Below are 17852 nucleotides of genomic sequence, written 5' to 3'. Positions count from 1 at the left end.
GAACTGTCTGCCACTTTAATATTGAGTACCTTGCTCACAAAAGATTTAGTATTGTTCGCATTACAAGAGCCTGAAAAGTTCCCTCCATTACGCAATGATCTTGGATTCTCAGTTGTATTTGCTGCATAGTATGCACCTGAATTAGCACACAAGGCAGGAGGTGGGACCTCATAGTGTTCCAAGTCAAGTTCTAGGGTTGCTGCAGAAGCATTCTGCAAACATAAACCAAACACAGAAAGATTATCGAAAAAATCAAGTGCCCTGATTTTATTAAGCATGATATTGAAAATGATAGACACTTTAACTATAAATTGTTTACTTGCAATCATCAGAGAAGACTGAAAATATTAAAGTTGAATAGTCTCGAAAATTCCTAAAAAAGATAACTTTTCTGTTGTGCATCCAGTTCAAAAGGTACTAAGAGATAATTTTATTTCCTTTAAATGAAGCTATAAAGTAAAGTTCTAGTGCATACACAAATTCCTATTGTTGGGATGGAAGCTGTATGAATTGTAATTTTATATGCTTGCAAATGTAGATTTAAAGTCTTCTTCTCAATTAAAAAGCTAATGAGCAAGACAGGGTATATCATGTAGATCACAGTGGCAAGAGCCCTAACTTTGTAATTTCAAGTTTCCAACAAAAAAATGCCTTTGTTGAGAGCTCCATCAAGTTTCCACCAAATGCATAAGCGGGGTAAGTCAAAATGTGTGAGAAGCTAAAAGGTATGAGACAAAAAGTTGTGACTGCCTGTAATGTCCCCATTTTTGCTAGCATCGGAGTTTCAGCGATTAGTCTATTATTGTGATCCTCATAGGCTAATTATTGTGGACAGAGGGTCTTTTGAGGCAGTGGTTTGGCTTGGGAGGCTCTTGTCTTTTCCACAATTCAGTAAGCTACAGGTTGGTCTTCTTTTGGCTCAGATTGGACTTCATTTGGGCTAAGTTTTGTGTATATACTATTTGTGGTAAGTGGGGTGTTGATTGAGATGGGCCCTTTCTATTTTTGGAAAGTGCAGTTGGTCACATGGAGAAAAAATAAGTATGACTCCTATTTCAAAGGGCATATTTAAATGGTGAATATTTTGGGAGTTATTATATTTTTAGAGGCCAAATTATTATTAAATTATTAAATGGCTTATTATAAAGTTATAATTTAACTTTATAATTTCATTTAAGTTGAGGGTTAAGTTATCATTGGAAAGAGTCATTTATTAATTAGTTAAGCCAAATCAAGTGAAAGAATCTAATGGAAGCTTCTAATGAATGTTGTGTGGTGAAGCTTCTTGAGTGAAGTTACATTTTGGCAACAAAAAGGGCATATGGAGGTTATTAATACAAGCCCATTTGTTGAGAAAAGCACGCTTGGATATTTATTTGTTTTTGTTTCCTTTGTGGCTTTTCCTGAGGTTCTGATTTTTATGCCTTTGCTGAAGTATAAGGGTCTGAATTCTGAGTTGTTCCAATGGATCTACAGCTGAAGTATTTTAGATTCAAAACTGAGATTTAATTCTGAATTTTCTTTGCAAATAGTTGCTGAGGTAAAACTATTTGCTAATTTCTCCTACTTTTCTAATTGTGTCTAAGGAGATTTGTGATGTTGAAGGTTATTGCTTGCATTTGTGAGAAGATCCATTAGAGTCTTCTACACCAGCCTGCATCTGCATATTGGAGGATCGTTCTGGGCATATTTCAGATTGTTGTTTTTCATCTGGAGGCCACATTTGGGTATTGCTAACGTCTACAGTCATTGCCAAAGTTGTGATATCAATCTTGGAGGAGGGATGTTATTTCTCTAGTGCCTGTGATTCATATTCAGAAGGCTGTGAATTATTAAGGGTTGGAAATGCACAGGACAATGCCTGCATTCCATATCTCTTGGCATTGTGAACTGTTATGGCAGGTCTGTGTTTTCTGTTTGAGGGTCTTGGTATACATTATAAGTCTGCGATTTGGTGTTTTGGAGCCAGTGATTTGCCAAAGGCTGCCATTACCATTGAATTGAGCAGCAATCAGTTCAAGAGAAGAGTGCATATGCTATAAAAATCAGGTGCCATTAGTTGCATTTGTAAATTTCAGTTTTTCTAGAAGTTTAATAAAATTACATGGTGGAATTTCAGTGTCAATTGTCCAATTTGATACTTCCTTCAATCGTATCTTCACATTTCATCAAATAAATGTTAAATTCAGTATTTCTTTGGTTCATCATATATATTTTCAAAATAACTATCTTTGCAAGGAATTGGTGTTAAATTGTATATTCAAATTACTGGCAACAAGAACGGAAGGGGCACATATATATCTGAATATTCATAACATAGACAAAGAATTAGCAGAAAGGAAGATAAGATTCATGCATATTGCCAGTTCAATAGTTGAGCCAAGTGAGGGACATTACACTCCCTCAAATATAACATATAAAAGGAGAAAGAGAAGTTCATTTGAAAGGAGAATAGGATGGAAGAAAACAGTAAAAATGTGAATCGAGAAAGAATAAATAGTGAAGAAAATAAGGAAGTGACTACTTCAAAAGACAAAAGTTATGAAGAGTTGGGACTCTTTCAAAGGAATGTGACTCTTTCAAAAGGTTGTAATTGTTAAAGGTTGTGACTCTTTCAAAGGGTAGCAATTATGAAGGGTTATGGCTCTTTTCAAAAGGATATAATTATGAAAGGTTGTGACTCATCCAAAGGGCAGCAATGATGAAAGGTTATGACTCATTTGAAGAGTTGTGACTCTTTCAAAGGGTTGTAATTATGAAAAAATACGACTCCCTCAAAGGACAAGAATGAGTAGCTATGAAGGGCTCTGACGCTTCTAAAGGGTTGTAATTATGAAGGATTTTGACCCTCTCAAAGGGCAGAAATGATGGAAGGTTGTCTCTTTCTAAGGGTTTTAATTGTAAAAGGTTGTCACTCTAGCCAATTGGTAGATGTGATGAAGAGGTGTGACTTCTCCCTCACACTGGAAGACATAAAAGAGGGAAGGTTTCATGTGAGGAGTATGGAAGGGAGATCACTTTGGGGGAATAATATATTATTCTTAAAGGTAAAAATGAAAAGTGGTGACTGAACTCTCCTGAAAGATGGTGATCCTTTCGCCTATGAAGTATCAGTCCAACAATTCAAGGGACTTATATCATCACTTGGAAATATTAAGTATATGAATTCCCATTTATTCAATCATCGTTCACTAATATATCAAATCATCAAATTAGAGGAAATCATGCAATCATTCATCAAACATCAAATAGGAATCAAGAAAACAGACCAGTAATCAATTCTTCCTTCAATCCAATCAGTCTATATTAATCCAAGTTGGGGCAATGAAGAAAAACAGTGAGCATTTGATCAGACTTGGGATTACCAGAACTTAGAAACTCATAAGAAAAAGGCAATTTATTCATTGGTCTAATATTGTGGTATGAAGTATAATTTATTACATTGATGAATTGGTAATTTGTTATTTCTTCATTTGACATAGTTCCACAACCTGGACACAGCTGCCCAACTCGGAACTTGAGACATGGGAAAAACTCAGCAAGAAATGGAAAAGTACAAAAACACAAAAAAAAATGTAGAGGTTTTTAAGGATTTAAAACTTGTTTCATACACCCTTGATTAAGTAAACCTTAAACACACAACAACATCATCAAATAGAAGCTAAATGATCACATACACAAGTTTAGATTAGTCACATAAGTGTGAAATAAAAACAAGAATTATAGCTCAAAATAGCAGTCCTTGTAGATAAATATTCTGAAATATATACAAAACTCATGGAATATGGAATCAATGGCATCAAATGGTTCAAACAAATATCAAAACAAAAACTACAAGTCCACGGCTCAACCACTCAAAGGAGCACAAACCCTTCCTATGAAGGCATCTATTTAGGTCTTGGATGATATGGCATCAAGAATAAGTTCTTAACTATAAATATGCAAAGATTTGCAACAATGAATATGTATTATGTAGAATTTTATGATCATGATATGTTTCTGACCTTTCAATTGATTAGACATAGTTTGACGAGGGTTTTAAGGAATACCAAAACAAGATTGAGGGTGAGAAAGATGTCTGGAAGGATAAGTTTAGCTGCTAGAGGAGAGAGGAGAGAGAATGATAAAGGGGGGTAAACGAGAGGGGATAGAGGAAGAGTAATAGGGAGAGAGGTCTAGAGTTCAAGGCAAACAAAGAGAGTCAGATAGAGAGAGCAAGAGAATACTGATACGAGTTTGTTGATTATTCAATTTTGAAAAGTTTGAAAAGTTATGAGATCTTCTAAAACCTAGAATTTGGATTGTGACTCCTATAGGTCTGAAACAACTCTCAAAAATCCTAACAATATGCACATGAAATATAACTCAAAAGTATTACAAAGGGAAAAAAACATATTGAAATGTGACCTATACTTAAATGTTATATTCCATATGTATATTCTACTAGATTGAAGAGAATGACACTAGCTCGAAGGCAAAGACAAGAAGTTAAATTTTACATTTCAAGTATATTCTAGAATCATAAACCCAAACAAAATTAAAATCTTGAAACTCAAACAGAAAAAATCTGTTTTCACCAAGTTTGAGCATCCAGACTTAATCATACTCTACAAGTTTGGCAGGCCTTAAGACTCAACAAGTCTCACTCAAGACCCAATCGAATCTAAGCCTGTCTCCAAGTTTGGGCCAAGGTGAGTCTCGACAAGTCTCAAGACTATTAATATATACAGATATTCCATTGCCTCTTATGCATAGTTAGTAATGGAGTAGGCATGCATAATGATGAAGATTTCTTTAAGACCTACAACCATTATACCTTACCATTATGATAGGAGGAAGTGGTATATTGACCCAACGCAGGGCAGAAGAATCCCCAAAGGAGATGTCCTAGCCCCCAGCAAATGACCACATAGTGGAAACACAATAACAATGCAAGATCTAATACCAAATTACAATAATTTATTCATAGATATAACTGATTACATGCAATGTGCCAAGCTGTAAGGCCTTCCCAGTTATGGCCAAATACAAAGCAATTACAAAATCAGTTCTACAAGATCCCTCAAGATCTAATCCAAACCTATCCCAGCTAGCCCGGATCTATAACAACAATCTGGAAGAAACCACCAAGGAAATCTCAACTTGTGCTCGCAAGCCCACCAAGCAATCTCCTTGTTTTCCAGCCGCACCCCTAGCTCTACTCCAGCTTTATCCAAGATCCAAGTGTAAACTACCTCACATTCACCGCTCTGTCCACACACTCACAACTTCATCACAATCCTGCTATAAACTGCCTCACATTCAACGCTCCATCCACAAACTCAAGAAAACTCGCTCTTCAGCTACTCTCCACACTCCCTCCTCCGAATGAATGAATGAATTACTCCCTCCTTGAAATGACTAAAGACTTCACCACAACCCCTACTTATACCAATCTAAGCCACAAGTCGGCCCAAAATTCTATAAACTAACGTTAAAAACTTGAAGAGCCACAAGTCGGCCACCAACAGAAATGAACTGTCCAAAAATCGATGTTGTCGGTAGAGACTATGTAGCCGATGGGTTCATGTTGTTGGTAAAGATTTTGTAGCCGACAAGTAGATTAGTATTGTTATATAGCCGACGGACCCCTTCGAGAAGGTTCAGCGAGAAGTATTTATACCCTGTCTAGGATCATTGTAAAGCATCTTATGCTCTGTATGTAATCTCTTGGCATATGCGAATAATAAACGAAGTACTGTTGTTGCTATTCTTGTTCATTGTCTGTGTGCAATAATCCATTAATCTATGCGGTAAACATTTGGCGCTGTTGCATCAGCGGCCACCACAAAGATTGCTTTTCCGACGGCCGCAGCAAATGTTTCACCCGAGGGCATACCTTCCCAAAATTGTACACTAGACCCTGTTGCACCAGCAGAGCCAAAGTTGATAGAGTTGCCTGAACCCCAAGTTCATTTGGATGTCGTTGGTTCAGATGCTGTGGTTACTATTTCATCTTCCTTGTTGACGAAAGCACAGTCAGAGCAGCTCGAGAGAATGGAAGTGATAGATAGAGCGAGCGAATTTCTGAGGTAGCAGTTCCGGCTCATTCCTGCAGAGGTCGGACTGTCCATTCAGTCCTCGAGTCATGGAGGAGTCCCTCCAAGACCAGCAGCTATATCAGAGCCACAAGAGGTGGCAGTTCCACAATCGGAGGGTGTGCCCAGGAAGGAGGCGGCGGCGGCACCAATCATGGACATGGTTACCGCAGCGGTAGCAGAGACAAATAGTGATGGGGAGTGGACCATGGACGATGTGCCGAAGGAGGATTATGGGTCAGATGAGGACAGATGCAGAGATTACCTCAGGGCTATGCAGGTTGCGTTGCAGAAGGGACACAATGTGGCATTGTAGGCTATGACTCGACGAAGAGAGTGGCATTTGGTTCAGGCTTATATCAGGGGGATTTGTCTGCAACGATTCCGTTCATGTTTTGAGGACAGGGGATGGCTAGCAGTTGAGACACCAAAGATGTTGGCAGATTAGGCCACCGAGCCGAAATTAGCACCGTGCAACACTTCCATGGAGAAGCTGGTGCACGAGATAGTAGGATTATACAAAGAAGTCTACTATGCTCGTAGGCATGCCAAGGCGGACAGGGCAGCAAACAGAGTTGCAGCAGAGAGGTCTCTGGCAGCAAAGAAGGAGGCTAGAGAAAAGGTAAATGCAGATTTGGCCAGCCAACAAGCAGTGTGGGCAGCTAAGCATTCAGCATTGTTACGGGATAAGGAAGCGGCTGAGCAGGAATTACAGTTAGCAAAGACTCAGGCTATGGATGCAGCGCTTCTCCTGAAGGAAGCCGTAGAGGCTAACACACGGATTCAGAAGGATTTGAGCATCCAGACAGAGCAAATCTATGAATTGCGTCAGCAGCATCATTCTTCAGGATCACAGACTTCTCTCTAGTGTATATTCTTTCTCTATTGTATTTTGTGGTGTCCTGTTTTTGTTAGTTTTGAAGTCACCAGGAGACGACTTTTCTTTTGGGGGGGATGATGTTGTCGGTAGAGACTGTGTAGCCGACGGGTTCATCTTGTCGGTAAAGATTTTGTAGCCGACGGGTAGATTAGTATTGTTATGTAACCAATAGACCCCTTCGGGAAGGTTCGGCAGGAAGTATTTATACCCCGTTTGGGATCATTGTAAAGCATCTTATGCTCTGTATGTAATCTCTTGGCATATGCGAATAATAAACGAAGTATTGCTGTTGCTGTTCTTGTTCATTGTCTGTGTGCATTAATCCATTAATCTATGCGGTAAACGATCAATACCCGAGAAAAATCGCGATATCTCCTAGCTTCGATTGAATTAGAACTCATACTTCGAACTGAGGGTAGAACTTTAGGTCTTCTACAACCCCTTTAATGCACAAAGGCTGAATCATCAAGGATATCTGCGCATCCATCTCGAAAGTCAAGCACAAAAAACTGTCGCGCAAACTGCCAAAAATCGATACTCCGAGAGAATTGCCATATCTCCCAACTTATGAAGAATTAGAACTTGTGCCTTTAACCACAGATAGTACTCTAGGCCCTCTTCAATCCCTAAAGTGCACAACCTCTCATTCATTGTGCAAAATTAGTTATTCAGCCTGCAACAAGCACCCAGAAACTAGAAAAATACAGTTCTAGCAGCAAGGTACAAATAGCTCAAACTTCAACTCAATCCATCCAATCTCTATGCAATCATGAGGAAAGGTTCCCCAATGTGTCTCCAACACATCCCTAACCATGAAAAGCATAACTCCACCAAAATCCAAGCTCGATGCTCCTACATCAGACTCCCCAGGTAAATAGAAAAGTATATCCCATACTTTAATGGCCAAAGAAAGATTTGCAACCAACTTCATCTTTACCAAAGGCTTCCACTTCATCAAAGTCAATAGAAAAATCTGAATATCAACCATCTATGCTTTATCCACTGAAACATCAGAATCAAATATATATCAGCAACCGAACTAGCATGCTCACACCCAAGAACAAACTGAACATAATGCTTCATCAGAAAACCCTCATCCACATCAGCAACTGGTGAATCCACACCAGCAGCAACAAACTTCACATCAGTAGCAATATGTAGATCTCCATCAACACATGCCAAACTCACAACACCAACCATCTCATTGTTCACAACAAGATGCTTTGCAATACACAACTCATCACCAATAGCAATCGGATCATCCATGACAAAGTGCTCTACAATTTCCATGTCAAATCCAACTGAATGATCATGAAAACCAATCCCTATCCCAACATCAACAAGGTTAGGAATATCTTCAGCAACAACCTTCAGCTGCTTTGCAGGTTCTATATCAGACTTCACAAGCCGATCAACAAAACCAACCTCTTCCATCTCAACCTTGTCATGCCATCTTCTCTCACAAACAAGTCTCTTAACTGGCCAAACAACTCTCTTCCGGATAGGTATACTCCAGCTCCACAAACATCTACGAAATTCCTTCCTCATCTTGTCCTTATCTCGATCAGCCGAACTAGTTTCAAACTGAGCAACCACCTTCTTAGCTCGATCAGCCAAACTAGCTTCAACCCGAGTAGACATCTTAGAAAACTTCCTTTCCAGCACATCATGGAGATTTGTAATCATCTCAAGGTCCAATCCTCTCAGAGCCAGCTTCCAAGATCTTTGCAAACCCTTTGCAACAAATCCTTCCCACACTCCTTGTGACAAAACTAAATTGTTTGCAAGTCAAATCGCAACCTACCACCTGGCATGAACAATTAGGAACCAAATCACAAGTCCAAGACCACGGATTTGCAATCCACAAACACTCTACGATCATGCATCAATAAGATCAGTCTTCCATCTTCGCAACCATAGATCCATTTGCAAGCCCTCTGCAATTGCAAGTCAAAACCACGATCTGCCACCTTGAAACCAAGAGATCTACGACTCCAGAAAGAACAATACACCCCCAAATCAAGATCTTCTCAGATCTACTTCTCCAACCCAAGTCCTGGTGCAAACTGTCACAACTCCAGTGATCTGTCTACACACTCAGGAACAACCTTCGCTTTGATACCATCTAACGCAGTGCAGGGTAGGAGAATCCCCAAAGGAGATGTCCTAGCCCCTAGTAAATAACCACACAGCGGAAACACAATAACAGTGCAAGATTTGCCAAATTACAATAATTTATTCATAGATATAACTAATTACATGCAATGTGTCGGGTTGTAAGGCCTTCCCAGTTACAGCCAAATACAAAGCAATTACAAAATCAGTTCTACAAGATCCCTCAAGATCCAATCCAAACCTATCTCAGCTAGCCTAGATCTATAACAACAATCTAGAAGAAACCACCAAGGAAATCTCAACTTGTGCTCGCAAGCCCACCAAGCAATCTCCTTGTTTTCAGGCTGCAGCCCTAGCTTTGCTCCAACTTTATCCAAGATCCAAGTGTAAACTGCCTCACATTCACCGCTCTGTCCACACACTCATAACTTCATCACAATCCTGCTGTAAACTACCTCACATTCGGCACTCTGTCCACAGACTCAGGAAAACTCGCTCTTCAGCTACTCTCCACACTTCGCGCTCCGAATGAGTGAATGAATTACTCCCTCCTTGAAATGACTAAAGACTTCACCACAATCCCTACTTATACCAATCTAAGCCACAAGTCAGCCCAAAATGCTAAAAACTAACATTAAATACTTGAAGAGCCACAAGTCGGCCTCCAACAGAAATTAACTGTCTAGAAATCAATACTTGAGAAAAATCACAATATCTCCTAGCTCCGATTGAATTAGAACTCGCGCTTCAAACTGAGGGTAGAACATTAGGTCCTCTACAACCTCTTTAATGCGGAAAGGCTGAATCATCAAGGATATCTGCGCATCCATCCCGAAGGTCAAGCACAGAAAACTGTCGAGCACACTGTCAAAAATCAATACTCCGAGAGAATTGCCATATCTCCCAACTTATGAAGAATTAGAACTTGCGCCTTTAACTACAGATAGTTCTCTAGGCCCTCTTCAATCCCTAAAGTGTGCAGCCTCTTATTCATTGCGCAAAATTAGTTATACAGCCTGCAACAAGCCCCCAAAAACTAGAAAAATACAGTTCCAGTAGCAACGTACAAACAGCTCAAACTTCAACTCAATCCATCCAATCTCTATGCAATCATGAGGAACGGTTCCCCAATGTGTCTCCAACACATCCCTAACCATGAAAAGCATAACTCCACCAAAATCCAAGCTCAATGCTCCTGCATCATACATATAAGGAATGTAAGTAGCATACGGATCTATTAGAGTAACCCCAAGTGGGGTTGGAATCAAATAGAAAATGTCATTCTATGCTCTCGGGCTTGATGGATAGGCTAGAGACACCTTGTATAATCCCCCGTACTTCATAATATGGATGGATAATTGGGAAATATATTAAGATAAACTCACTCGTATATCATATTAATTACAATGATGTTAAGGATTTTGTTTATAACATTTTAGAATTACATATATTTATTTATCTTTCATAATGATAACTAACCTAGTTGCAAGCTTTAATTGCATATACAAGCTAACAATCTGCATGCTTAAACATAATCTATATCTTAATAGAAAATTTTAGGTAAACTTAGAGTTAGGTCCTAATAGAGGAGATTAAAAGGCGCCAATATTCATTTAAACATTTTCACACATGTATTTTGAGGCAATGAAATATTTTGGAGGGGTTTCTCATAACAAGACTTTCACGGGTGATAAATATAATTACAAGTTCATTAAATGAAGACAATTATTATCATTTAATTTCCCATAGGAAGTGTATACATAATTGACAACAATATGAAATTTTGACTTAATCCTTCAAATATCAAGCTCCGTAATGTCCCCAATTTTTAATAAAATATTTTAATTAGGTTAATTAATTAAATGGTACTAAAAATTAAATAATATCACAAACACTTATTTAATTAAATGGTTTGATTAATAATGGGGCCCATTTTTTATTAATTACCCGTAGGTGTTTGGCATGTCGACATACATTGTAAACCCTCAAAATTTTTTTCCTAAGGGGTATTTATGTGCGGCATGTACTAAGTTGCTAGTATGTGATTTGGATTATTTATTTGTATTTGCGAATGCCTATTGGAGTTTTGGATTGTTCGCCATTTTGAAACTAGAAGATCTTCCCTACTTGGCTATTTTGGTTTTGGTGGGATTCAAGCCCACCCTATTTCGTCCCCTATACTATTTGTTTGGATCTAACAAGTCTGAGTGCCAGCTTTGTCTACAATATAATATTGAGATTCGTCTACAATTTCTCACATCTCTATATGTGGCTTACTTTTGGTATCTAGTGAATATTTGTCATTAAGTGATTCATAGTTGTCTTCAATTAATTGAATCTCACATTAATATCTTCCTTCCCCATGGCCTTTGCCTCCCTTTCCGCAGCCTTCAGATTCCTTTCACATGACCTCAGGTTCCCTCTGGTACGGCATCAAGCTCCCTCCGAAACAGCCTTGGCTACCTCCAACATGGCTCCCTTAGGTGATTCCCCTCGAGCACTTTCAATTGAGTAATCTCCCTCAGGTAATTTCCCTCAGGTGCTTTCCCTCGGGTGGTTTCCATCAGGTACTTACTCTCAGGTGTGTCATCGGGAACATTACAGTGGTATCAAAGTTGGTGCTTCTATCAGCCTGTTGGGAGAACACAATATGGCACCCAACGATGCCATATGGTCTCTATCTCAGTTTTCAATTGATTGGAAGGCACATTTGTTGGTCAAATACTCCAAGAACACTTTTGCATGCAAACTGATGGATGTTGACATTCACGATGATTGATACTAGGTAGTCAATGACATCATCTACTACAAAGACAAAATCTATTTGGTACCCAAGGCGAAGATGAATGAATGGATTCTGGAGGAAGATACTTGCACAAATATCATCAAACCAACACCCGATGATCATCCTAATAGAAATGTGGGTTCTGTCAATGGCCCTCTGAATGAGCAGGGTCTACCAATAGTTGTTCAACTTCCTGGTGATACAGACTTGATCAAGGATTATTGCAAGAGCAATCTTTATAGTTGGTTGAATATGGAGTTTACCCTTTTGTTGGGCATAAGGCATGCATGATTGCCACTTTTTTGTGTGAGGGAAATCCTTATGGAAACTACAAGTTGTACTTGAGTTATGAGATTCCTAAAGAAATTTATGAGCATGATCATATGAAGGCTATGGATTTGATCATCGAGACATCACAATGGTACCCTTAATGACTCTGAGCATGGCCATGTTTATATCAAAGTAGCGCAACAAAAGCTTGAGGGACATTTACTTTTCTCGCCTACATCCAAGTGTGTGTACGTGATCATGATGCAACATGAAGGCTTCAGTAAATGCAATTATCCACGCTTGGTTTGGAAATCTAGAGCTGCAGTGGAAAAATCGTTTGATGATGAATTGCTTGAAGGCAAACAATCTTTGGGCGGCGAGGATTTGTAATGTCCCCAAATTTTTATAAAATATTTTAATTAGGTCAATTAATTATATGGTCCTCAAAACTAAATAATATCACAAGCACTTATTTAATTAATTGGATAAATTAATAATGGGGTCCAATTTTTATTAATTACCAGTAGGTGTTTGGCGTGTCGGCATACTTTGTAAACCCTCGGAAGTTTTGTCCAAAGCAGTATTTATGTGTGGCATGTAGGAAGTTGTTAGTATGTGATTTGGATTATTTATTTTTATATGCGAATTCCTATTGGAGTTCTGGATTGTTCACCATTTCAAAAGTGGAAGATCTTCCCTACTTGGCTATTTCGGTTTCAGTGGGATTCAACCGCACCCTATTCCGTCCTCTATACTACTTGTTTGGATCTAACAAGTCTGAGTGTCATCTTTGTCTGCAATATAATATTGAGATTCGTCTACAATTTCTCACATCTCTGTATGTGGCTCACTTTTGGTATCTGGTGAATATCTTCCATTAAGTGATTCATAGTTGTCTTCAGTTAGTTCAATATCACATTAATATCTTCCTTCCTCATGGCCTTCACCTCCCTTTTCGTAGCCTTCGGATTCCTCTTGCAAGGCCTCAAGTTCCCTCTGGCACGGCATCAGGCTCCCTTAGATACAGCCTTAGCTCCTTTCAACACGGCCTCAACTCCCTCCGATGCGGCCTCAGCTACCTCCAGCGTGGCTCCCTTAGGTGGTTTCCCTCAAGCACTTTCCATCGGGTGGTCTCCCTCAGGCACTTTCCCTCGAGTGGTTTCCCTCGGGCACTTTTCCCTCAAGTGGTTTCCCTTGGGTAGTTTCCCTCAAGTGGTTTCCCTCAGGCACTTTCCATCGGGCGGTCTCCCTTGGGTAATTTCCCTCGAGTGGTTTCCCTTAGGTGGTTTCCGTCAGGCACTTTTCCCTCGAGTGGTTTCCATCAGATACTTACTCTCAGGTGTGTCGTCGAGAACATTACAAGCTCTTTTATTAAGTACATGAAATTTAATTTAAGGCAAATAATTCATATACTTGCGCAGAAGTGTAATATTTTCTATATCGACACAGAAGTTGGAGACTATAGTAAGGATCTTGTTGGAGACTATATTATTTAATGAAGACAAGGCTCTTAAAAGTGATAATAATTTTGCAAGTGCATTAAATAAAGACAACTATTATCATTTAAGTTCCCGCACTTAGCTAATACATTGTTAATGGCTATATGATAAGATAAAGATAAGATATGAAAGTTTAACTTCAATCCTAGTAATATAAGTTCCTAGATTTTAATTTGAGGAAAATAATCCATATACTTGCGTGAAGTTTATACTACGTTCTATATCAATATGGAAGTTGGGGACTACTAGGAATCTTGCCAGAGACTAGATTATTTAATCCCCCTTTTGACTATTAACTTCTAGAATTGAATAATATTTTAGTTTTTAATCTTGTCAAAAATGAGATTACAACATGCCACTAAAGCAAATAAGGAGGAAATAGTTTGGAGATACCAAGGGTCGAATTCCAACAGGCTCCTTGAGCCCAAGGGAAATAAAAAAGTGGTACTTGGGGCTCTCTAGATGTCAAAAAAAAAAACATTAAAAGAAAAAAATATCAATTGAATTAGTCATCTTTCCTTTAGAAGACCTTAATAGAGAATGAATTGTGCAAATTGGGCCAACATTGGCTCCCATACAACCTAAGTCGTGATAGTAATTTCATTTGTCAATAGAATATTAAGTTTATAGTAGTTGTTATTGTTTTTATTTCTTGTGAATTGCTAGTTTCTAAAAATAGAAACAAAAATGAATGAAAATGTTTGCGAATGACAATATCGTGTCTTTAGCTACACGGCTCTCATCATTTAGAATGGTCAAATTAGCTACCTTCACCGGTGGTTCTCTAAAGAATGAAGATTTGATTAAAATAATGATGATTTGGTACCGACGAAAACATAGTCAAAATTTATCAAAAATCCCATGTGCCATGAAAGTTTGTAGTATTGAATGCCTTGATTTGGTCTTTGTGGAAAAGGCTTCGCCCTTCAACCTCATCTTGTATTGTGACAGGCAATGTAGTACAGGAACTACCACCAAAGACTACAAGGGTTGGTGCTCTTAGACCCATGGAAATTGCATTTCCACTCAAATCCCTAGGGGCTTGCATCCCAAATCCCTGCCCTCAATTATATTTACACCACAAATTGCCATAGTTCTTTTATCCCTCAAAATCATATCTAACATCCATCCATCCTAAGTCATCAAAACTCCATGGAACAATGGGCTAAATCTTCACAAATCAACAAGTTTTGACAACATTGGTTCCTTTCTAAAACTTGCATTCTTTAAAAAAAAACTTCAAGAGTAGATCAAGAAGAATATCATAAATGCTCAATAAATCGATTTGTTTCCCTTGCTATGTAATGTCCCCTTTTTTAATATTCTTTTAAACAATAGTAATTACTCAAACTATGATGATAGTTTTATCAAAGATTACAAATTATGACATATACTCTAGGCAATAAATCACAGCACAATGATAGAAGTCAATCAAATCATAAATTATTTGAAAATACTTTGAAACCCTTCCAATTAGAGGTTTTCATCCCTAACTCATTAGTGACAATACCAAGGAACTTGTCCCTAGCATGTCAAGAGCATAAAAGGATCATATTCCAACCCTAAACCCACTTCAAAGGGTTTTCATCTTCCTCAACCAAGATTTGGATCCAAACTAGGTACGACCATGAAGTTTGCCAACCTTCCAATTCTCATGAATCCCTAAAGGAATTTCATCCTTCAAATATGCAAATACTACCAACAATCCAAAACCAATAACTTGATGTATTTGCTAAACTATTGTTGATTAGAATTTCTTGATTGATTGCTGATGTCAATTGTGAATAATAATTTAAATGTTTTACAAATGGTGAATAATAATTTAAATGTTTTACAAATGGTTGCTACTTGGACTGATTTCCTGAACTAAATTTATTGCAAAGTGTAATTCTGAATCTCTACTTTGAATTTATATTCTAAATTGATATCTTGAATTAATGGCTAATTGATATCAAGTACAAATGAATTCTACTCTCTTATATCTCTTATACCTCAGCTGCCTTTGCAAAAATGTGCTGCCTCGTTATGTTTGTTTTAATTTTATTTTAACTACATCTTGGTCACTGTCGAGTAATAATCTTTAATGTATCTCCACTGATCTCTTAATATATTTGTTTCCTCCACCAGAGTTAAAAGCCACAACACAATGTTATAATCTTTTATCCAACCGCCTGAATAATATTTAGAGTTGTGATTGTTCTTAACATGGCAAAGGCATAGGCATAACATGTGTTTAATATAAATCCAATGATCTCAATACAAACACAAGAAACCATTACCAATTATAAGCATACCAAATAATTGCAAGGGAAAATAATATACATTTATTTATTATCAAAAAACAAGTACATAAAACTAGACTTCAAGATGTAGGGTGGGAGGATATCCCTGAACTAGATGCACATTGCTAGAAGAGTCATAGATCGCATTCCACCACCATCTGCTTAGGTCGAACTTCTTGTAGCAGTCACAAGGCTTCCATCCTGTCCTTTTCTTCTAATGTCAATTTCTTTCTTTGAGCTGCTTTCTCCATATCCTATTCTTCTTGTCAACTCCCTTTCCTATTGAAGTTCTAGAAATATCCCCCTAAATGCCTCCTCCATCTGAGCAAGTGACTATATGAGGGGTGGTTGCTCCATCATTACAGGTATGGTATGTCTGGCCTTCCATATTTCAACTGCCTCTCCTTTCCTAACTTCACTCTACATGAGTGAGCTCCAATATATGGCAATATTTCTTCATAAATGTCATAAGGAACTCTGCTACTCCGACTATGGCGTCCAGAGTTTGCCCCTTAGCCTATTTTATGATCTACTTAGTGGTTTGTTCCATCCCCTGCAAGTCCTTGAGGAGTCCTTCAGCTTTTTGCTCTAATGAGAGTGTCTTCATTCCCGTTTCCACTGGCTCCAAGTGCTCACTTTGTGCTTCCATTTTGTCTTCAATTACCATCTCCAAGGGGGTTGGTGAAGGTGGGGATATCATTTCAAACTTTCCCAGTAATCTATCTGCATCCTCCAACACTGTGTCCTCGACTTGTGTTGCCTCTACTTCGGTTCCAATTCCTGCCATGTGCTTCCCACTCTGTACTTCTTTCTTTCCTATAGATTGCACCAACAATGCAATAGGTTGAGCCACTTCTCCACCTTTTGGTGTTTCTAGTCCCACACTATGTGCAGCCTTCTTGTGGCATCGAAGATCTATCATCTATGGTCCCACACTATGTGCAGCCTTCTTGTGGCATCGAAGATCTATCATCTATGTGAGCCAATTGATATGGTAGAACCAAGTTTACTACTATTGGAAGGGAAATTCGTTTTGCACTCCACTGAGGAATTAGTTGTCTACTCCTGTCTCTTGTGCTATCTTTGGTGCCTTGCATTCCCTCTTCCTTATCCAATGTACTGCTTTCCACTAGTTACATACAGACTTCCACCTCCATATAGTCTTTCTCTTCCATGCCTTTTGTGTACAATCGTCTTCTCTCTTACACTCTGTACGACCAATCAGCGTAGTGTCATCTTCTCTCACTCCTGCGCCTCTCTGTATGTAATCTCAGCATACTAGGGTATGACTTTGGGTAATGGTCCATCTTTTGTTGGCACAAATGTGACGTATTTGGGTGTGTCCTTAATGTGACTTAGCCAAAATTCTTCTTTATTGGAGTCTGAAGAAGACAATGATACTCCTCTACTTGCCCCTTTTCCATCTAAGCTTTCGTCTTCTTGGCATGTACTCTATGTTTGAATAGACTCCTACGCCACCATGTGCCTTAGTTTCTTCTTTTGTGGCTCTTCCCCTCTAGTTGTTTCGGTATCCTCTGGGAAATGCATCCATGTCTGTGTTCCGTGGGAGAGTGGAGGGTGGTGTAGATTGTTCTCCTTGGGCAAAGAAAGCCTGAACATTCTATGCCTTCAAATTATAGGGGCAGTCCTTAATTGAATGTCGCAATACTTGACATACGTCACAGAAGACCATTCTTGGGAAGCCATTTTTTGTGTGTCTTTCCTTTTCACAATCGTTGTAGTAGTGTTTAGTATTCCCATTTCTCACGCAGGTGACCCAGGTTTGTTCCCCAACAAGGGCGCCAAAATGTAGAATGGTTACAATGCATTCATTATGAATCCAATGATTTCAACACAAACACAAGAAACCATTACCAATCATAAGCATACCAAATAATTGCAAGGGAAAATGGTATTCTTTTATTTATTATCAAAAAACAAGTA

At 38.6% G+C, this 17852-nt stretch overlaps 1 protein-coding gene across 4 annotated transcripts in view; it reads right to left on the bottom strand.

The window, feature by feature from the left end:
• The window catches only part of LOC149549661 (6-phosphofructo-2-kinase/fructose-2,6-bisphosphatase-like), a 229924-nt gene that overhangs the window by 194505 nt on the left and 17567 nt on the right, over positions 1 to 17852 (bottom strand). For all 4 annotated transcript variants that reach the window (XR_016354132.1, XR_016354133.1, XM_089792961.1 and 1 more), the window contains exon 4: positions 30 to 212. Coding sequence is in view for 2 of the 4 variants with exons in the window: in XM_089792961.1 (XP_089649087.1) it covers positions 30 to 212 (183 nt within the window). In the remaining 2 variants the exon portion in view is untranslated. The remainder of the gene's footprint in view (positions 1 to 29; positions 213 to 17852) is intronic.

This window comes from Cupressus sempervirens, chromosome 7 (assembly GCF_028749045.1).
Source record: "Cupressus sempervirens isolate cs-2001-9-10 chromosome 7, ASM2874904v1, whole genome shotgun sequence".
Lineage (NCBI taxonomy): Eukaryota > Viridiplantae > Streptophyta > Pinopsida > Cupressales > Cupressaceae > Cupressus > Cupressus sempervirens.
This window is presented reverse-complemented; position numbering and strand designations above follow the sequence as displayed.